General features: G+C 33.0%; 1 protein-coding gene across 2 annotated transcripts in view; it reads right to left on the bottom strand.

Moving 5' to 3' along the window:
• CEMIP2 (cell migration inducing hyaluronidase 2) overlaps positions 1 to 23,759 on the bottom strand; it is a 110,715-nt gene that overhangs the window by 30,832 nt on the left and 56,124 nt on the right. For both annotated transcript variants that reach the window (XM_074280709.1, XM_074280708.1), the window contains 9 exons: positions 22,480 to 22,689; positions 20,956 to 21,161; positions 20,730 to 20,799; positions 15,143 to 15,271; positions 12,364 to 12,452; positions 6,045 to 6,176; positions 4,878 to 4,913; positions 3,444 to 3,599; positions 1,965 to 2,142 (listed from right to left, as the gene is read on the bottom strand). In XM_074280709.1, coding sequence (XP_074136810.1) covers positions 1,965 to 2,142; positions 3,444 to 3,599; positions 4,878 to 4,913; positions 6,045 to 6,176; positions 12,364 to 12,452; positions 15,143 to 15,271; positions 20,730 to 20,799; positions 20,956 to 21,161; positions 22,480 to 22,689 — 1,206 coding nt within the window. The remainder of the gene's footprint in view (positions 1 to 1,964; positions 2,143 to 3,443; positions 3,600 to 4,877; positions 4,914 to 6,044; positions 6,177 to 12,363; positions 12,453 to 15,142; positions 15,272 to 20,729; positions 20,800 to 20,955; positions 21,162 to 22,479; positions 22,690 to 23,759) is intronic.

Genomic DNA, 23,759 nt, shown 5'->3' with positions numbered 1-23,759 from the left:
AATTGGACTTGATGTTTCTCATACATTATGTTTGATTTATTGTCTCTTTATTGCAGCTGTTTCTCATATGTCTGGATTTCATTCCCACCTCAGTTCCAATTCTGAAAATCCTTAGTTTCCTTCAAGGTTTAATTCAAATACTACTTCAAGTACTTCCTTCCTAAAAACTCATGTTTGTTTTTGAATACTTTTTAAACAAACTATGTAAATAAATATACAGACAAATAAATAAATATACTCATGCCTTGCCCCAACATTACCTCATGTTGATTTTGTATCCTATATATGTACATGGAGCAGTGGATAAAATGCAAAAGCCTGAAGTCAGGAAGACTCATTTTCCTGAGTTCAAATCTTGCCTCAGACATTCAGTAGTTATGTGACCCTTAGGCAACTCATTTAATCTTGTTTGCCTTTGTTCCTCATCTGTAAAATGAACTGGAGAAGGAAATAGCAAACCCCCTCCATATCTTTGTCAAGTAAACTCCAAAGAGTGTCACAAAGAATCAAACGCCACTAAAAGAATTGAACATATATGTAGGTGTATGTCCATACTAGATTACAAATTCTTAGGACTAATTCATTTATCTAAGTATGAAAGGTTCTACTAAATATCCCTAGTATTTAGCACAGAGCCTAGAGAGAAGACAAATTTTATCAATTAAATCAATGCTCGATTTATTGAATGACAGACAATAACATGTTACCTAATTACCACTAGATACTATAGCTTCAAGCTTAATGAATGAGTGTATGTAGGCCATAATATCGTCTTTGATATCATAGTAACATGAGCCTCATGGGGTCATGCAGACATTTTTCTATTTATATTGGATAATAAGGGATAGTCTAATTCGATAATCATGGCTTAATAATATAGCTCTAAACTATCCCACTGGAGATACATGGTCAAAATAAATTATTAACTAGCACCTATTATTCAATATTTTATGATATGATGCAACTGTTCCTTCTGCAGTCAGTAGATCTTGACCTTCATTGACCTATCAGACTTTTTTAAAGCAAAAAATAGCTTGGGTTTCAACAACCCACTGTGATTAGTATTGCTACCCATGAAGTAAGTGAATGAAGCTTAGTCCACTGCTACTGCTGGTAAATTAGGGGCTAAGACATGGAATTAGCCTGTTATTTTCTACTTACACCATGAGAACTGAAACTCTAAATGTGTGTCTGGTTATACATTACACAAGTGATATATTTTGAATTGTGTTAAGTGGAGGAACAAGATTCTAGAGGTATAAATGAAAATGGTGGAAACTATTTTACAAATTTAAATAGTATTTCTTTAATGATCTTTGGATCATTTTTCAGTTATGTAACCTTTTTGTGACCCCATCTGAGTTTTGGCAAAGATACTAGAATAGTTTGCCATTTCCTTCTCCAGCTCATTTTACAGATGGAGAAACTAAGTTAAAAAGTGTTGTTACTAATTTGAACCCAGGGAGATAAAGTCTTCCTGACTTCAAGCCTAACACTAATCACTGTAACATCTAGCTGCTCAAAATGGGAAGCTAATATTGGAGTAGTTTGCCATTTTCTTAACCACCTTATTTTATAGATGAGAAACTGAGGCAAACAGAATTAAGTGAAGTGTCCACCTAATAAATGCCTGAGGCCAGATCTGAACTCAAACAGATGAGTCTTCCCAACTCCAGGCCCAGCATTTTATCCATTGTGCTATCAAACTACCACTACATGAAATCAAAACACTGAAGCCACCATATTTTAAGATACTTTTTCTTCTAGAATGTCAGCTAAATGTCAAGGAGCCTGAGATAATTTCTTTTGCTACTATCTGGAATTCATATAGGCAAAAGTACATGAAATCCAGTTTATTTATATCTTTCTTTATAGTTCCACCACCCACAAACTCAATTTGGTTTCCTCCCTTATCTTTTTTCTTCCTTTACTGTTATAAAGAGGAACTAAGAGAATATACATACATGAGCACCAAACTTCACCAAAGAGATGTTATTTTTGGGTGTTAACTGCCAGACATTCTTCATTAGAAACCCAATGGCACTGCTGTATCTATCTGTTGTTGGCATATAGTTTTTGAATGTACTTTTGGTAAGATGAATAGGTCCATCATAAATCTGAAAACCTCTAATTGGAAAAGTCCTGTTGAAACATAAAATTAAATCACAGGTGAAAATTTGTACACTTATTAAACATTAAATAATTTCTTTCAGTATGTTTAATTTGGAAGAGATAGAGGACAGACTAATTCAAGAAAATACTGAACTAAACTTGCCTCTCCCCAAGTCAAATTCGGGGGGCGGGGGGGAGGGGGAAATCAACATTTTTTTCCTTTTTGAAAAATAAGCACTTTTATTAGCTTTGCATTAACTATTGTACACCATTCGATTGTAAGCTCCTTGAAGGCACAGCCTATCTTCTACCTCAGCACTTGACACACAAAATGTGCTTAATAAATGTTTACTGATTGAATGAATGGCTAATATATACATAAAAATACTCAGAATGAGAAAAAAGTCACTCATTCAAATATTTATTAAAAATCCACTATGTGCATAATACTCATAAAACATGAAGATAAAAATAAATGTTCTTGTCCTCAAAAGGTTAAAGTTCTTAAATCTAGAGAAGCAGGAAGGACCTCTTTTTGATTTGCTAATGAAGCAATGAAAAGCTAGGTGAAGGAGCTGTAATATTAAAAAGAACTCTAAAATGAGAATCAGGAGACCTGAGATCTAGAATTGGTCCTACTCTTGAGTGAATTTAAACAAATTCCTTCATCTCTCTGTGTCCTAGTTCCCTAATATGTAAAATTCAATAATTAAAAGGCTAACAGTCCCTTCTACTTCTGAAATTCTACAATTCTATAATTCAAGAATCAGCACAAATATAAATGTATAAATATAAATGAAGTTTAGAAGGAAATAAACCTAAGGAAATACCTATACTGAGAAAAATTGTTTTTCAGTACTCTAAATTTCTTGGGATTTCATATGAAAGTCCATTAAAGAAACCAACTAGTAACAATTCTATTCGCCATGAAAAAAAAATGGTAGGAATACAATTTAAATTCTTTTAAGGTGAAAACTACCTATTTCATTTGGTTTTGTATTCCTAGGGCTTAGGACAGTGTTTTGTATATTGATAAGCACTTATTCTTAACTCTTTTCCCTAGAATGTCTATAGCAACTGATCAATCTCGGATATGATAGCATTGACCAGTTTATCAGTTTCATAATAATTAAAAATATATACATTTTTTAAAACAACCTTGTAAAGCAGGCACTACAGATACCATTATCTTCATTTAACAGGTTAAGGTACTGAGGTCAAGTGAATGACCCATGGTTACTCAGCTAGGGAGTAAAAGAGATAATATTATAATTCATAATTTTCCTGATTCAAGCAAGAATAATGTGTCCAAGTGTGGGAAGCAGCCTTACCTGTTCCTCGGCAAAGTTCTAAGTCTCTTGGCTATCCCTCCAGTGCCTGCATACTTGTTCTGACCACCCTGAAAGCCATAGTTCTGGCTCTCCCCAACAAACAGAGATTCTAATACTTCTTGGCTGGAACCTTCATCGTTGGGAAAGCTTCCATCACTGTCAAAGGAGAATGAATATTAATCACACTTTATTATTCAAAGAGAAAGGCAAGCTAAAATTTGTATTATAAATTCTTTTTTGTTATATTGTAATTTAAATCAGGAATTTTCTTGCCTTTTAAAAAATCAGAACAATATAATTTTAAATCATGAAATACTGAAAATCTTAAAAATTAAACATATACAAACTAAAGCTTTTTTTTTTTTTGGTAACAACCTGATAGTCCTAGAACAAAATATGCCACATTTGTAAAAAAAAAAAGGTGGGGGGAGGGAACTACTGGCTTTCACTGAATATAATTATTAAGATAAGAAGCATTTAAGATTCTTCTGTGTCAAGAGACTGAGAATTAAGGACACAACCTACTCCCAAAAAATTATTCATAGCTGGAATTTATACTTCACTTTATGCTTTACAAAGAGGCTTACGAATATCATTTCATTTTACCCCCACAACAACCCTGTAAGATAAGTACAATTATTATTCCCATGATGAGGAGGAACCTGAGGCTGAGAGAAGTTAAGTGACTCTTTCCAAAAACTGAAAGTGTTTGAGACTGCATTTAAACTTAGATGTTCCAGTCACATCTGTCTGACTCTACATGATGCCATTTGGGATTTTCTTAACAAAGATACTGCAGTGGTTTGCCATTCCCTTCTCCAGCTCATTTTACAAATGAGAAAACTGAATTAAACAGGATTAAGTGACTTGCCCAGGAAATTCTGAAGCCAGATTTGAAGTCTAGAAGATGAGTCTTCCTGACAACAGGCCAGAACTCTATTCACTGTGCCACTTAGCTACCCAAAAACTCCTTATTAAATCTAAATAAATTTTTGACTTCTAATGGTATAAGGCTAAAGAAACCTTTCTCCTTTCACTCTATAATTTTACTCAGAGATTATAAGATTAATATAAGATTGCAGTATAAGATTCTGTATTTTTACAAACTATTGGTTTTTGTTTTAATATTTATTCAAGGACATGTATCTCCTACTTGACTCTTAAGGTTATATAAGTTTCCTGCAGGCAGAAAGTGTTCTTTTCCTTTGTGTTCCTTAGTGTCTATAATACCATGCTTAATAAATATTTGTTGAGTTGCATAAAACATTATTTCCATAAAGGAGCTTTCCTAACTTTCTTATGTTGTTTATCTTTGTTTAAAAAATTAAAACAAAGTAGAATCATAGTGACAAACTTAAATGTGGACAGGTAAGGCAAGAAAGAGAAGAAAGAGAAAAAATAAATCAATGAAAAATGCTATGAACAATTACTAACCTGGCAAAGGTTAACCCTATTCCATTATCTGCAAATCTGCAAGAGAAAGGAAATTAAAGAAATTCAATAAATTGTGTAAAAGATTATTTGAATTCTTGGAAATCTCAATAGGACCAATAATTTTTACTCTCTCCAAATTGTGAACAGAGTTCAATCAAATAATTTTACATTACTAACATCAGCTTATTATCAATATCTTTAATTTTTAAGCAGTGCTTTGGTTAGTCTACCTGGCCACTTTCTTGGATAGCAAGGTCAAAAAGGAATTTGAACTCCCCTCCCCCCCAAAAAAATAACAATAATGTCATATCCAGCAACAGAATTCAACAATCCTTGAGCTTTAAATCTATGTCCCAAATAAAAGTGCCCCTTTTAAAATTGTATACATATTGAGAATGAAAAAAGTAGTATAGCCACAAGTCATTTTAAAAGCATAAGTCAACAAAACTATTAAGAGAATGGTGGAGGAGTTTTGTTTAAAGATCTAAGGGGGGAAAACCCATGTTTCCCTTAATTTTTATTTGATTTTGGGACATTACCCTTCTTATTCACACAGAGTTAAATTCCTAGTTTCTGTGCAACTCTAGAATTGCCATTTTAACAGATTGGTTTCTTTTTTAGGGAAAGAAGCTAGATGATAGAAGAAGGAAAAGAAATCATTTGAAAGAGACCAAATAATCAAAAGTCCATAATGGTAAGGAAATCACCACCACGGCCCTGGGGCCAGGAAAAGGGAAGCCCCTGAAACAGTTGTGGGATATAAGTTTTCCCTAAGGACTTCTTTAGTTAAATTCCCAGAATTCTGCTCAAACACAAAATACTGCAAACAACTCCACAAAAAGATAAGGATCCACAATTAAGATCACCACAAAACTTGGCAACTGCCATGGCAACTGCCACTATAAAAGAGAGGAAAGGTTGAACTACTCCAGAAGGCAAAAAATAAGGGTTAAAATCAAGGAAGAAGTAAAATTAGTTGTTATTAATAAGTTAGTAGTAAATTCTTGTTATACTTGGTAAATCAGCCCCTAAAATTGGTTCCTCTCTTGTATTAAGAGGAGCAAAATAATTTCAGGATACAATACTATCTTTTCTCACATGATGCTCCTCCCGCCCCCCAAATCTTTTTTCAACAGTCAATTAAATTATTTTGGTTAGGTTACATACGCTGAATTCTGAATGATAATATCTCCTCCTCGGACCCATGCTCCATGATCATTATTTTTAAAAGTGATGAGTCTGTCAATAAGTGCAGCAACACGGGGTTTTTCGGGGTCTGCATCTTGGTGAGGTCGAAATCTTGAGATAAGGTGAGGAAAATATAAACGGTGTAAAACAAAATTACTATAGAAATGGATTAGTCTGCATACTTATTTGTACCTGTTTAACTTAATAAGCTCTTTAAAAAAAAAATTTGATTTAAAATTAATGTTAGTTTCAATCTCTGTCCACATTAATATAACATTAGTATTTCAAAAATTCAAAGAAGTACAAGATTTTTTTCCCCACTGACAGATGATTGTGTCAGTATGGGCCTTTCTTCTAACAGTAATGTTCATAAATATCTGTGTACTTTCATAATAAGCTTCTTGTCCATGCCTTCCTATAAAACCTCCATGAAACATTTATTCAGTCTTCTAGAAGCCTTCCTCTCTGATGGGATTTCAGGAAATGCTCATTCCACCTGCCAATTCTCATTCTTTCTGTATGACTAGCCTCCTTCCTTTTTTAGTCATGAATTTTCTAGGCAGTGATATATCCATATTGATCCTTCAATTAGGCTTCAAGGAGTTAAAATCAAAAAGATAAGTTTCAATATATACCCAACATCTGAAGCAGATTTTTCCAGGATTTTTTTTTTTAAATTGAAGGAAAAAAAATACTAGCAACCACATGAGTATTAATAGATTGAAACTATGATATATGTAATGAAATGTTTTTATACAATAAGAAATGGTGAATGAGAAATTCAGAGAAACACAGAAAGATCTTTAAGAACTGATGTACAATAAAAAATAAGCAGAACCAAAATGACAATCTTCATAATGACTATAATCAAACAAAAGATTAAAAAAAAAAGGAAGGGAATAATTATTTATATAGAGCCTATTATGTGTCAGGCACTATGTTAAGCACTTTACAAATATTATCTCATTTGATCCTCTCAATAAGTTTGGGAAGTAGCAGCTTATTATTATCTCTATTTTACAACTAAGGAAACTGAAGTAAACAGGTTAAATGTCCAAAGGCACATAGCTATTAAGTGCCTGAAGCTGATTCAAAAAAAAAAAGTTTTTCTGTCTCCAGGACCAATGTTCTTTGCCTTGTGGCCCCTCGCTGCTCTAAAAAGAAGAAGAAGCCTAATCAGTGATATTGGTCCCAGACATCTAATAATGAAACATTTCCCTCTAGGAAAGAAGGGGACCACAAGAACAGAATGTTGAAAGCATTGTCAGATGTGGTGTTTTTACATAATCATTTTTCTTTCTTAGTTTTAGCTCTTAGTTTTGCTGGCTTTTTTCAAAATTCCGTTCCAATCCCACCTTTTGAAGGAGACCTTCAGAAAACAAAAATTGTTTTCTGCCTCTCTGATTTCCCAGAACTTAGAATGGTGCCAAAGCCCACAGTACATGCTTACTGAGTGTATGGGGACTGACTGATTTCAAAGTGCCAAGGAAGTGAGGGGAAGGTTGTTTTTCATGGGACTTAGGGACCTATATCCAGAAATAAGTGATATATTTAAAAGGTATCAATCAAAAAAAATTTTTTACAAAAAAATTATCAAAAGAAAAAAGGGTATGTTGAGATTTTCCTTGTCAATTAGAAAAGATAGTCATAAACATTCTCTAAGTACAGATTTGTACTTGTACTGAACAAGCCATTCTCACATATATTCAACCCTTATCCAGACATAAAATACAAATGCAATAAATCTATCCTTAGATACAATATTACATGTGTTTTAATTCATACTTACTTGCCTTTCCTTGCCTCTAACTTAATCCAAGAACCCTATCCCAGTACTCTGGGGTACTAAAGGACAATTCCTTTGACTCTTAAGCTATCAATAAACTCTCCATGGGATTGGTCATGCTGAGTAGTTCCCTAGTCCTTACATAATACTAAACAGATGGAATATTCTTATAAAGAAACTTCTCAATGACAGCCAAAATAAAATAAGAAAAAAAAAAATCACCTCAATACCACATGTTGCAACATCAATGCCTCTCTAGCTAACTCTAGGCAATCTCTTGCTGCTTGATGCAAGATGGCTCATTGAATTCACAATCTTCTGTTTATGATTTAAAATAGATGCTCTCTTGATTTATTTTCCTTTTAAATACTTATCTTTTCCCTTTTTTTTGACTCTCTTGATATCTCTTGTTTTTTGCTATCTTAAGCTTAGCCCAAATTTCCAATTTTTTCACCATATGATGAGCTTTATGCTCATTCTCCTTTCTTTCAAATTCTGAAGGTTGACATTTTGTAGGCAAAAAATTCATCTGTTTAACCAATTAGTGAATGTCTTTCTGAAGAAGATCTAACATATACAAGGTGTCCCAAAAAGTTTTAATGCTGTTTTTTAAGCTTTAGTACCTTGGATATTTTAAGGGAAGTCATCAACCTAATGTTTCATTCCTGAATTGGCTTATTATTCATTTAGTTGTCAATTTAATTATGTGTTGCCACATTTGAATTACCTGAATGCATGTGTGTACATCATGGACAGTTGTCTAAGACAATTGTCCAAATTTTTCTTCTCCAGAATGGTAGTCTCAATAATTATATCCAAAAGAAATTCCCATTTCCCCTCCTATGAATTGTCAATATATGCATATAGGCATATATAAGGGTTAGTGGATCAAAGAGATTTTATAATTACCCATAACATCACAAACATTTATATAAATAAAGCATTTCTTATTCTACAGAATGCAATAGCAGTTTAATTTATCACAACTGAATAAAATTTCTGTAGGATCTTTGTTATATTTTCCCTTTTGATTACTGATTTGTCAATTCTATATATGGATTCCATAGTTTCTCAATACATATGACTACAACATATACAACAAATATATGAAATGAGCACAATAACTCTTATCAATAATCAAATAAGTAGAATAAAGATGCCAAGTTCCCAAGATTTCTAAACCTTATCAGCTATTATTCGCTTTTTTAATACTTTGATCAAATTTTTTATTTATTTCCTTTTTAACTTTTTTTTTTCCCCTCCTGAGGCTGGGGTTAAGTGACTTGCCCAGGGTCACACAGCTAGGAAGTGTTAAGTGTCTGAGACCAGATTTGAACTTGGGTCCTCCTGAATTCAGTGCTGGTGCTCTATCCACTGCGCCACCTAGCTGCCCCCCTTTTTAACTTTTCAAATGCTGTCTGACTATCCGTTAAAAATACTTCAAAATAGATCTGATCTTTGTGAACTCAAGCTGACTAATTTTCAAAGTCATATTTTCCAAACTTTCTCTTAATCCCATGTCTCATTAAGGAACCTCACTTCATATGGAACTCAGACTTTGTGACCTACTGGAACATTTCTTCCTTCAAATACTTGCTAAAGACAAAGTTTAGCCTTGTATTCTGTAAAGCCCATTAACCTAATCTATAATATCTCAATCTTGGCTATTAGAGAAATCACAGGAGTAATTAAGTATTAAGCATTAATGATGGAATAAAATTAATCAAGGTCCAGAACTTTTTACTGGATATACAATTTATTTTTGCACAATTTTCTGAGTTGACCCATCCTGACCTTTGTTTTCCTGCCATTTGAAACTGTTTATCTTGGCTCAGATTGGGTGCTTATGCCCGAAATATTGCACCATGTACCAACCACAATATATACATAGTGGCTGAAAAGGAAAGCAAAGTTGGTTCTTCTTCTGACTTGCAATCAAGAATGCTAAAAAAGAAAACAATCACCACATTATGGAACTCATTGCTTCACGTTAGCTTGGACAAACATCCCACTAAACCTATTTAGAAAACTGCTATAATGCTTAAAAAAAAACCATGGCATAAAGGAAAATATCATTTTAGGATTATAGCATGATTTAGATAACACCATGGAATAATATGAAAATGGTTAAGAAATAGAACTTGGAAGGCCTGCTTTCAAATACTGTCTCAGAAACTTATTGGCTACTTGACTTCGAGAAATTAATCTTATGGTTCTTAACTACAGCTATGAAATAGGGATATTACTGATAGAATGTTCTTCCTAAGGTTGTTGTGAAGATCACAGGTTTATGAAAAGCATTTTAAAAGCCTTAAAGCTATTTAAATCTCTGTTCCATTTACAATGCTTTCTCTCTTGTTCCCTCTCCCCCTCCATGTATTTTTTCCCCTCTTCTTCCTCCTTTTCCTCCCCTTCTTCTCCTCAAAATCCTGCAAAATGAGTGTAATACATAGCCATCAACATTATAATAAATTCTTATATTTGTCCTGTTACCTATGCCAACAATCTTCTGAACAGCACAAATTTTACCTACTATAAAAGAAATTTCCTTTGAATGTTTTCATACTCTGTATATGCTTTACATATTTTCCCCATAGAATATAATTGCTTTCAGGGAAGGAACTATTTTTGCCTTTCTATTCTCAAAACGTAAAACAGTGCTAAGTAGATAGAAAGTCCTTAATAAATCCTTATTAATTTGACTTGACCAAGCAGGCTTCCTATTGAAGAAGACAGTTCTTCATTTTATAATCTAAAAATAAGGTGTAATTCTCATCAAGAATGCACTACCTCACCTTCTCAAAGTAGCTGCATTCAGGGGTAAATTAGTGCTTAGGCCTCCTGCATAAGTGATATTCAAAGAGGATTATTATGATATATTCCAATAGTCACTATTGCTTAATTATACTCTTCTCTTTTTAATAAGCAGGCACCAATGGCTTTTTGAAAGTGCAGAAATCTTAAAATTGCTGACAAAGAAAATTATTCCACTCAAGAAACTTTTATCATGAATACATCCTGTGTAAACATACTCTGCTACGTAGTACATAGGGAAAGGGAAACATTTTTAGCAAAGATCTCATGGAGTTTAAAATCTGAGTCATAACACATAACCAGTTAACTGCAATGCATAAATACATCAACAGAGGCATAAATCAAAGTGCTGCAAAAGGGCCAAACAGAAAAGTAATGAGCGGTGAGGAGATTCAAGAAAGGCTTCACAGTTCTTTTTGTGGTGTAAAGAATTGGAAATTGAAGGGGTGCCCATGAACTGGGAAATGGTTGAATAAGATGAGGTATTTGAATGTAATGTATTACCATTTTTCAATAAGAAATGAGAAACAGGACAATTTCAGAAAAGCCTGGAAGAACTCACATGAACTGATACTGAGCAGAACATGGAAGACATCCACTGTAACAGCAATTTTGTATGATAATCAATTATGACAATTATGACTGACTTAGCTCTTCTCAGCGTAGTACTGTATTAATTCTTAGCAAGACAATTCCAACAGACTTGGTATAGAAAATGCCATTTCCATCCAGAGAAAGAAATATGGAGACTGAATGAGGATCAAAGCATATTTTTTCTTTCTTGTAGTTTTCCCCTTTTGTTTTGACTTTTCTTTCCCAACATGACTAATAGGGAAATATGTTTTAAACTATTTATCTATAACATCTATATCAATTTGCTTACTACAGTGGGGAGGGGCTTTCCCTCTTTTAATCATTTCCTATTTATCCTATATGTAACTTGCTTAGAATATATTTGCATGTTGTCTCCCCCATTAGACTGTGAGCTCCTTTGAGGATAGGAATCATCTTTTGTCTCCTTTTGTCTCTACGGAACTTAGCATAGTGCCTGTCATGTATTAGTTACTTAACAAATATTTGCTGATTAACTGAAAATGGCACCAACAAGGATAGGGAATGAGTGCTATAAACATGAAAGGCACTAGTTACTTCTGTATAATCTGAAGATAAAGTTTATATTAATCCACAGATGTCAAAACAGTAAAATATGTTTCCTCAATACTCACAAAAATAAAGACTATTCTAGACTTTTTAAAAATACATTATAATTTTTGTTTCTAGTGTAAGCATAGTACAATGGAATCAGAAAATACCCCAAGTTCAAACCCCAGCTCCCACACTTTGGTTGTGTGATCCTGAACAAGCTATTTACTTTGTAAAATCCTATTTCTCCCAAGATTACAAATATAATCTATTATTTCTTCCAAGGTTACAAATGTAACTTATTATTATAATTACTATTACTATTGTCATCTCCTGAGTCCCCCTCCCCTCCATATTAGTAGCTTCTCTCCAGAAATCATTTTCTTATATGTGCACAAGACTGTTTTTATCTTTGTCTTTTTATCCCTAGCACAGTGCCAGGCACACAGTAGGCTTAACAAATACCTAAATTGAATTATTATCAATGATTTGGTTTATAAAGTTTCCCTTGGCCTAGCATACATTGAATAGAATTTAAAAAATTAAGATGTATACCTTGCGCTGTTATCCAAACAGAGATATTCTCTTGGATCAGAAGCACTAGCATTGGATGTTTTTACTCCTTTGTCAATAAACAAACCCGCCTGGAAAACATAATTAAGGACCATATGCTTAAAACCACAACCATGTGTACATGAGTCAAGAAATTCCCTTAATGAATCTTCTTAATAATCCTGAAACTAAAAAGAAATTTTAAATATGTTGCAAATGGACTCCTATTTTTTTCTAAGCTATTTCAATCATTTAACAGGTCATTCTGTCTTACTTCAGTATAAACTTTTCCAAGGGACATATAAAACCTGGAAAAACCTCTCAGACGGTATCTGATGCCAATATATATACAAACATTGTTTGAAACATTTCTTCTCACCAAGAAACAATATGTCAAAGTTGTTTCAGTCACTGGGACACTCGATTAACAAGATAGCCACCACTTACCATTCAATTTATAGCATATGACTGAAAATCCGGATGCTATCACAGGTGCCTTATAAATCTCATTCTGTTATCTATATAAATATAATGAATATCGTGCAGATTTTGTACAAAGTATCCACAAGTAGATAATCTGCTACTTGCACATGTATTTAATTTTGATAGTAAAATTGTGTTTGGGAATATTTCTTATATAGATTTCCTACAGAAACCAAATTAATCACTCATACAATTTTTATTTTAAAATTGTTGTCCAAAATTAGAAAAGAAGTATCTGTATTTGTGTATTTAGAATACTAAAAGTAAAAATAGCACTTTATGGTTTGTAGTTCCTCTATCAGGTAAGGACCATAATTGGTGCCACCAAAGGAGTGTTGTAACTGGCCTCCAGGAACAAATCTAGTAAACATTAGAAAAACAAATTCAAATCTTAGTATTATGACCCTTGGTCAAAGAATCTAGAGTTTAAAGGAATCCCTGAAATCATCTGGTCTATTACACTATAGTGAAGAGGAAGCCAAGCCCTAATAGATGACATCCCATATAACGTGCCTTTTCTCAGGAAGCAAAAGTGAAAAATTATATAAAAAACATGAGTTGAACTAATATATGAAATATTTGTAGGAATATTCACTTTGAAAAAAATGCTGTCATATATTATTACTCTGAAATGTCTCTTCATCCCATAAATACCTGGATTGTTCATAGTGTGAAGATTATTTGCCCTACAATATGAAAGAATCCCAGGGCTTGGAGATATCAGATGGAATTCTCTGACATTTCTTAACTATGTGATCTTGATTTGATTGGGATTTTTGCAAGGAAACTGCTTTGTAAAACCACCATATATTATATGTCAATTCAAATTATTTGTAGTTTTTAGCAGCAATGAGGAGGTAAATTGAACAATGCCCGTGGTCTGGAATCTGAAAGACCTGAGTTAAAATTCTACCTCAGGAACTTATTAGCTATGTGACCCTGGGAAAGTCACTAAATCTCAGGCTGCTTCAGTTTTCTCAACTGTTAAATGAGAATAATAATAGCACTTACCTTTCAGGATAGTTGTGACTATTGAAGGAGATTATATTTGGTAAGTACTTAGCACAGTGCCTGGCACATAGTAGTCAAATAATACATATTCATTTATTTCTTTCTTTTTAAAATAAATTATTATTTAAATGAATTAAAAAAGTAAAATATCATTAATTTTTAAGCTCTTTAAAGTATGACCCAGGAGAGTTTTTAGAATAGCACAATCTTAATTTAATTTAACTGACATGGACACATATGGGCAAGAATTTTTGGAGTCATGTTGCAGACACAAAATAGTTGTTTTTTTTTTAACTAGATAAATTACTATTAATGTCATATTTATATTGAGTAAACCATTTGTCCATCTTCTCCACCAACCAAAGAGTCCAATGTCATAAGAGATTCTATTTGACCTTTAAAAAAAAAAAAGTTGTCAAGTCAAATCCATTTAAGGAGGAAACATTTTACTCATTTATTTAGTCAGTCATTGATGTTATGGAAAAATAAATATTAATTGATTATAATGGCATACTATTAATCATTAATATCATAAATGGGAAGAAAAGATTCCTTCCTCCTGCAACTTATGTTTAATTTAAACAGGATTAGAGATACATCTAAAAGTTGTAAGTAAAGTATATTCTAACTAAAGTTGTTTTGTGTGTGTGTGCGTGCATGCGCATGTGTTATCTCCTAGGAGGTAAAATTATCCAGTGTAGTTAATTATGTTTCACTAAATATGGATAAAGTCCATATATGAAGCCAGTCATGTGAAAAATGTTTCTAGAAAATGACTCCATTCATATATTCTTGCTGCTAGTTGGGATGAAAAAAAAAAAAAAAAAAAAAAAAAAAAAAAAACCGCCCTCAGTGTTACTGCTTTGAGAAACCCTAATGCACTTCAGAACTTATATATATGAAAATTCTAAAGATATTTAAATATATCAGTGAGTTTTTCCCCCAAGGAAAGCAATATCCATAAAAAAATCATCCTTCCATTATCTGTTAGCATATATTTGTTAGCATATACTTAGAAAGCTCAGAATTACTTTCCTTTACAAATGGTTTTGATTTTCATTCTTACAAACATATCTGCACATGTAGGTCCTTTTCCCTTTTTTATGATCTTTAGAATACAAGCCCAATAGAGACACTGCTAGATCAAAGGGTTTGCAAAGTTTGATATCCCCTTAGGCATAGTTCAAAATTTGACTTTCATTCTTCAATTGTGCTCCTATCTTTTCTCCCAGAAAAACAAACAAACATATATATATATCCATTGGTGCAAGAAACAATAGGAACTGACCTTAAAATTTGAATGAACTCTGTTGTTATAAAAAATACCCAATGGTGTCAGTTCTGCCTTGGTTAATCCATGCGATTCACTGGACTCCCCTGTGGCTTCCTTGTGAAACAAATACCATATTCCAGCATCCTAAAATCAAAATGAAGAGATCATTAGTAAAAACTTTAAAAACAAAACATTGTTTGCACAGAATGATTTCAGAAAAACCTGGAAACACTTATATGAACTCATGGAAAATGAAATGAGCAGAATAGGGAGAACATTCCACATAGCAAGAACAATATTGTAAGGATGATCAACTGGAAGACTTAACTACTCTAATCAAGACAATGATCCAAGACAATTCCAAAGGACCAAATGATAAAATATGCTATCTACTGTCAGAGAGAGAAATGATGAACTCTGAATATCAGACTGAATATTTTACTTTCTTGATTTTTCTCCTTTTTTGAATCTATTGCAACAGCTAATATGGAAATGTTTTGATTGATTATACATAATTTTCATCATACATGATTTCACATGTAAAAGTATCAAATCTCTTGCCTTCTCAAAAAGGAGGAAAAAGGGAGGAGGCAGGAAGAGAATTTGGAAGCTAAAATTTTTAAAAACGAATGCTAAACCTATATCACATTGCTTGCTATCTTGGGGAGGGAAGAGGTAAAGAGAGAAGAGGAGAAAAATTTGGAATTCAAAATCTTACCAAAATGAACATTGAAGACTATCTTTACAAGCATTTGGGAAAATTAAATACTATTTTTATTCAGGTTTATTACTAATCTATTTGTACTGTGTTTTTTGTGGTACAAACATGTCTTCTTTATAAGCAACTTATTTGATATATATAGACCAGCCATAGGAAATTGAATTTGATGATGTAGCCACAAGAGACTTCCTGACAGTCTATTACACTGATCTCCTAGAAAATAAAATACTATTGAGAAAAAAATTAATGCTAAAAGTTACATGCAATTGGGAAATATTTAACAAAATTAAAATGTTGGGAAAAAGACACTCTCATTCAATTTCTTTCTATCACAATCTCTTAATTTCATTTCTTTAAAATGGTTCAGATTGAACAAATAAAGAGCCAAGTCTACGAGTACACTTAAAAATTTTTTTTTAATTAAAATTTTTTTTTTTTAAAGAGTGTACTTGAATTCACAGAACAGACTTAAAATCCATTTCATTTTTTTTTTTTTTTTTTAGATTAAGCAAAAAGCTGAAGTGCTGAAATAGTAAGTTTCTACTACCATTTGTTTACAAAGTCATCCCGAAACCTGGGTCAAATCAATAAACTCACCACAAAGACAATACACTGAGTCAAAGCAATAAGGTTTTTTTTTTTTTTTTGGTTCAGTTCCAAAATGATCAATAAATGAGTCATGTCCTTTAGACAAACATTCAGCCAATGTACAGATCTTACTGACTTCTTACAAACAGCTCTAATGTCCTTCCTGTCCTGAAACATTTTTTTTTCTAAAAGAATAAACACTGTACAAATGAATCAGCATCCTGTTTGGTGTTGGAAATGTTGTCAGTTTGAATACTGTGTTACTATCCTTAATAGGAACATAGGAAAGATTTAGGAATTTTCTCTACTTAAGATATAAAAGTATATTATACATATATATTTATATATAAAGATATAAAAAATTTAGTCTATCAGAGAATATTAAGACTCATTACTCTGATTAAACATGCAGATGAAAGCTAAGAATATCGAATAGAAAATCTTACGTGAATTGAGAACATGAGAGAATAAAGCACATTTTTTTTTTCTTTCAAAAAGGTTAAAATTGGGGGCAGCACCAGCCTTGAATTCAGGAGGACCCGAGTTCAAATCTGGTCTCAGACACTTAACACTTCCTAGCTGTGTGACCCTGGGCAAGTCACTTAACCCCAGCCTCAGGAAAAAAAAAAAAAAGAAAAAGGTTAATATTGTATTTCACTAATGAGTTAATGTGAAAAATGTATATATTTGTTCCCATTGGCATCATACACTAAGGTGATAAATGAAAGAAAGTACATTTAGAAGACATGAAGAAGAGCTTAGTACAGATAGAATCCAAACTTTCAAGTTAAAAACAAAGGGAAAAACCATGTCAAAATGGGTTTCTGTCTCACAGCTTGTTTTCTTGTTTCTTTATTACTTTCCTGAATTTCTCCACTATTCTACCAGCAGCCTCTTCCCCTAGAAGTTTATTTTGCAACCGTCTTACCCTAGAAGTACACTTTGCCTTTGTAGTTCCTGCCAAAATTCCAGTTTAAAAAATTCTCCTAAGCCAGCCCATTTTCATTCTTTTCTGTGATCCACTCCTGACTCTCCAGAGATTTTCTCCACCTGTATATCTTCCCTCCTCCACACCCACTACAATTCCTAAAATTTTAGCTTCATTTTATTTGTTCTCTTCTCTTAAAGTAAAAGTTCCTTCTGCTTATGCTTATTTCTCCAGTGCTAAGCACAATAACTAGAACCAAGTAAGTGTTTAATGAATATTTGTTGCTTTGTGGATTGTACAGTTAAAACAGGTAAAAAGAACTTTGGACAAGAACCATGGAGATATACACTGCAAAAGGGCTTTATTTAGTTCAAGGATGAAAATCCTATCAAATGGCTATCTAATTAGTTTTGCTTGATGAGTTTCTCTGGGAAGAAAAAAATAAATTTGAGCATTTTTTTTTTTTCATTTCACAGCACCAAACACGAGATGAGAGTGAGAGCGAGAGAGAGAACAAAGGGCATGCCTTCTACTTCTGCGTACAAGAGAATATAATTCTTACATTTTCCCAGAGATCCTTTCCAATTATTTTATTCAATATGTTGTACTTGAAACAGCTGAAAGAAATCTTTATCCATGATTCTTATTCTTGAGATCGTACATACTATGGCAGAAATTAGATATGGACCTACACTTAACACCATATACCAAGATAAGATCAAAATGGGTCCAGGATTTAGGCATAAAGAATGAGATCATAAATAGATTAGAGGAACAGAGAATAGTCTACCTCTCAGACCTGTGGAGGAGGAAGGAATTTATGATCAGAGGAGAATTAGAGATCATTATTGATCACAAAATAGAAGAGTTTGATTACATCAAACTAAAAAGTTTCTGTACAAACAATACTAATGCAAACAAGATTAGAAGGGAAGTAACAAATTGGGAAAATATTTTTAAAAGCAAAGGTTCTGACAAAGGTCTCATTTCCAAAATATATAGAGAACTGACCCTGATTTATAGGAAACCAAACCATTCTCCAATTGATAAATGGTCAAGGGATATGAACAAACAATTCTCAGATGATGAAATTGAAACTATATCTACTCATATGAAAGAGTGTTCCAAATCACTACTGATCAGAGAAATGCAAATTAAGACAACTCTGAGATACCACTACACACCTGTCAGATTGGCTAAGATGACAGGAACAAATAATGATGAATGTTGGAGGGGATGTGGGGAAACTGGGACACTAATAGATTGTTGGTGGAGTTGTGAAAGAATCCAGCCATTCTGGAGAGCAATTTGAAACTATGCCCAAAAAGTTATCAAACTGTGCATACCCTTTGACCCAGCAGTACTACTACTGGGCTTATATCCCAAAGAAATACTAAAGAGCGGAAAGAGACCTATATGTGCCAAAATGTTTGTGGCAGCTCTTTTTGTTGTAGCTAGAAACTGGAAGTTGAATGGATGTCCATCAATTGGAGAATGGTTGGGTAAATTATGGTATATGAAGGTTATGGAATATTATTGCTCTGTAAGAAATGACCAGCAGGAGGAATACAGAGAGGCTTGGAGAGACTTAAATCAACTGTTGCTGAGTGAAATGAGCAGAAGCAGAAGATCACTATACACTTCAACAACAATACTGTATGAGGATGTATTCTGATGGAAGTGGAAATCTTCAACATAAAGAAGATCCAACTCATTTCCAGTTGATCAATGATGGACAGAAATAACTATACCCAGAGAAGGAACACTGGGAAGTGAATGTAAATTGTTAGCACTACTGTCTATCTACCCAGGTTACTTATACTTCAGAAGCTAATAATGTGCAACAAGAAAATGGTATTTACACACATATATTGTATCTAGGTTATATTGTAACACATGTAAAATGTATGGGATTACCTGCCATCGGGGGGAGGGAGTGGAGGGAGGGAGGGGATAATTTGGAAAAATGAATAAAAATTATAAAAAAAAAAAAAAAAAAAAAAAAAAAGAGATCATACATACTAAAGGCCATTGTTAAATAAGATTGATTAGGGACATCAGCACTCATCACATAGTAGGCACCTAATAAATGTTTACTTTCTGACTGACATAATAGTTCTCCAATCCGCAAGGATCAATTTTCAGATCAGAAGTTTCAAAATGTGGATCATTACAAAGCATAACATAGAAAAAAGGCTATCTATGAACTATCAAACAAAAAGCCCACACAAGATTGAATTAAACTACTTATCTAATCTTGGGCAAGTCACAACTCACTGGGTCTGGCCCAATTTCCTTCATTTGTAAAATGGTGGGGTTGAACAAAGTGGCTCCGGAAGTTCCTTTGAGATCTAGATCTAGGATCCCTATGATCACACATTCATGAAGAAATTGTTTCAACAGGAATAAATCAATCAAGAGATCAATAAACATTTTTAATTGCTTAGTATATGCCAGACACTGTACTTATGCCATCTCCTGTATAGTTTTCCCAAAAGATAAAGCATTTCAACTAGTGTTTTGATTCAAATCAGACTCACACAGATCATATACACAAGTGTTGGAAAACACTGTCAAGTTTTTCTTTCCATTCAATACTATTTTATATACACTCTCAAAATAAGCTAAAAAAGCAAATTTCATAACTTTTAAGCTATATTTACCATCTTGGGAAAAAAGCTACTTAAATTCTTGTGATGATTGTTTTTAAACATATCCACTAAATTATAATTATGGGTTTTTTCAAGCTCATCATGGATTAACATCAGTCGTTCCTACCAAGGGAATTCTGTTAGTTACATAAAATTAACCCAATTACAAAACTTGTCCCAATCATTCAATCCAGCACAATCCTGACAAATCACACGGCTAAGTCCAGCTGCCTAAACAAAGGAAAAAAAACCTGAATTCAATTCAAAGGTCCATTTTCTGCCTAGATCATAAAAACTCAAAATTGGTTACTATAGCTTACAAAACAATCCATTCTCAGAAATGAAAGTCAAGGCAATCATCATCACTAAAAAGCATGACTCAAATAGCAGCCACTCAGTCCCATAAGACTTAAATAACAGAAACCAAGAGACTAAAGACAATGTCTATGTAGTATACTCATAATACAAATTGAAAATAATACTATTCTTGAAGACAGCATCTATCTTACTTCTACTGGGTGAAATAATGGAGATACCCACAAACAAAGGGAAAATTATTTTCTGTGCTTGCGACAACAGGCCAGGTCAATACCACAGAAAAACACTGAATATTTACAGCACCACAAAACAGAACTTATACCACATGCACAAACTCTTTAGTCAATTTGTAGAAGAAATAATTCAATAATATAATGGTAAGCCCATGTGACTTACCTGTGAGCCAGCAGCTGCATTATTTATCAGATGGTTATTGGGATGTGCAATCCAAAATGTTGAAACAGCCCTGCAACATATTTTTTTTGAAAGATTAAAATTTCTTCACGAAAAATCTTGACCATTGAAAACCAAGACTTTCAAAAGTTACAACACCAATATAATCAAATGAGTTGTTCTGCTTTTTTATTATATTTTTTAAATTTCCTGTTTGTCAAGTACTCACATGCAATCTGTAGCAGGCACAGGGACATAATTTCCAAAGACTTTCCCTCTAATGCTTGTGCACATGGTGTTATTCCTATCAGTAGGAAGAAGAGTGCCTGGTTTGGTGACAAGCCCAAGGTTGTGGAACAAAATATTCCTTTGCTCAATGCCATCTTCCAAGAAAAAACAATGACCTAATGTGTCAAAGCCAATAGTGTCTTTTATCTGCAGAAATACAAGTCCATTATATCATTAGCAACAAGATTTACTGTAAATAAGTGCAAGTGATAGTCAGTTTAACATTCTCAGTACAATTGCAAGAGGAAGTTTCCCTATCAGCAGCAGCAGAAAAAAAAAAAAAAAAAAATCAAATGCTGAGGTTTTTTAATTTCCTTGGTGTTGTAACTACTTTCGTTAGAAAATCTAGCTTATTAGGAAAAGATAAGTATCTAAAAACACAGTAGAAACAAGATCGATCCAGGCATAGACTCTGAGAAATTATTTAGATATGGTTGAAAGGCAATGGAAACTTGGCACAATTTGCAAACAGCTTTAAGCTGCTTAATTTTCTTTTCTTTTTTTCCATTTTTTCATTCATTTTTTTAATTAAAGTTTTTTATTTTTCAAAATATATGCATGGATAATTCTGCAACATTAATCCTTGCAAAACCTTGTGTTCCAATTCTCTCATCCTCTCCCCTAGATGGCAAGTAGTCCAATATATATTAAAAATGGTAGAAATATGTTAAATCATTTACATATATTATAAATATATAAATATTCATATTTATATAATTTATTGTATAAATATATAAATAAATTTACATATTTATACAACTCTTGTGCCACACAATAAAAATCAATATACCTGGAAAAAAAAACCGATAAAGAAAATAAAATGCAGGCAAACAATAACAAAGAGTGAAAATGCTATATTGTGAACTACACTCAGTTCTCACAGTCCTCTCTCTGAATGTAGATGGCCACTTTCATTACAAGACCATTGGAACTGGTCTGAATCATCTCATTGTTGAAGAGAGGCATGTCCATCAAATTGATCGTTGTATAGTCTTATTGCTGCTGTGTACAATGTTGCTCATTTCATTTAGCATCAGTTCATGCAAGTCTCTCCAGGACTCTCTGAAATCATCCTGCTTATCGTTTCTTATAGAACAATAATGTTTCATAGCATTCATATACCATAACTTATTCAGACATTCTCCACCTGAGGAGCATCCATTCAGTTTCCAGTTTCTTGCCACTACAAAAAGGGCTGCCACAAACATTTTTGCACATGTGGGTCCCTTTATCTCCTTTAAGATCTCTTTGGGATAGTAGATATACTGCTGGATCAAAGGGTATATACAGTGTGATAACTCTTTGGACATCCACTGGTTGGATGCATTCACAATTCCACCAACAATGTATGTATTAGTGTCCAGTTTTCCCACATCCCTGCCAACATTCATCATTATCTTTTCCTTTTATCTTAGGCTGCTTAGTTTTCAAACAATAATTTAAGATTAGATTTGAGTCCACCTACCAGCAAACCATCTGTTCCTTGGATAGTAACACATCTAGAAAAGCAGTGATGAATAGACACGCCGTCCAGATAAGTCTGAGGTCTGTAACCTCCTCTATCGTCCACATCACCACATCGGTGAAAATGCACAGGGTATTTCCCTAAATGTTGTTGCCCCATGTGCTTTAGTTCCACGTGGGAAAGATGAACCGAGGTGAAATTTTTCTGAATCTACAACACAACACAAAGTACTAGAGTCAACAAATTTCACACTTAAAGAAAGAGAAAAGGGTTATCTTTTTTTTTTTTTAATTAAATAAAGAAAATTCTATAGTAAAGGAGAGGAAAAAGATAAAGGGGTATGTGTGATATACCCTAATCAATAAAATGATAAGCAATGAAAGAAATAGAGAGAAAGGAAGTGGAGGAGAGAGACCCTGAATGTTGATTTTTTTGTTTCAAATGTTTGTTTCTCTGGATCCTACATTATTAATAGAATATTTCTTCCCTGAATCTATGAAATTTTTTAAATAAACAAAAACTCAGAGTCTCAGTCAATTTCAAAAGCAAAAGTTGAATGTGACTTGAATAGCTTTAGGAACTAAATCTGCTAGCAAGTTATGATTGTAACATTTATTTTTGTAAATTTATCTTTTCTTTCCATTCCTGTACTTTGCCACTAAAGTGGCAAACAGAATTTTACATTGTTGGTATATTTGTAATCAAACAAGTCTTTTTTTTTTTTTTTTTTTAAGTTTCTATATGGTCATGAGTTCAAATTCTATTAAAAATGCTTTGGTTCTTAAAACACACTATTGTATCTCTACAAAAGGACAGTTTTGACCAAGTTTACAGAAGTTAGAATATAATAGTTTATAAACCATAGCTTATTCAGTTGTTTTATAAAATGTCATTTAAAAATTATTCTATTTATCCAGCAAATACTGGCATTAAATAGACAACTATTGATATGAAAAAGTATTAATGAGAAGCAAGTTGGAATAGAGCAGTGCTTCTCAAATTCTGTGGTCTCAGAACACCTTTACAAAATTATGAAGGACTTCCTCCAGGACTTTTGCTTATTTGGGTTAAACATTTACCATCTTCATATCATTAAGAAAATACTTTTGATCCACACAGTCCTAAAAGGGCCTCAGAGATGCTTCAGTCTCCCAAACCACATTTTTAGAACTTTGGTGTAGAAATCTTGATATTAGGAAGCCCTAGGTTCAAGTCTCTTCTCTGATAAATTGAAGCTATGTCAAACTTAAATGTACATCAGCTAAAAGCGAATGCCATCC

This window comes from Sminthopsis crassicaudata, chromosome 1, assembly GCF_048593235.1.
Source record: "Sminthopsis crassicaudata isolate SCR6 chromosome 1, ASM4859323v1, whole genome shotgun sequence".
Classification (NCBI taxonomy): domain Eukaryota; kingdom Metazoa; phylum Chordata; class Mammalia; order Dasyuromorphia; family Dasyuridae; genus Sminthopsis; species Sminthopsis crassicaudata.
Note: the sequence above shows the minus strand (reverse complement) of the source record. Positions and strands in the feature narration are given on the sequence as shown.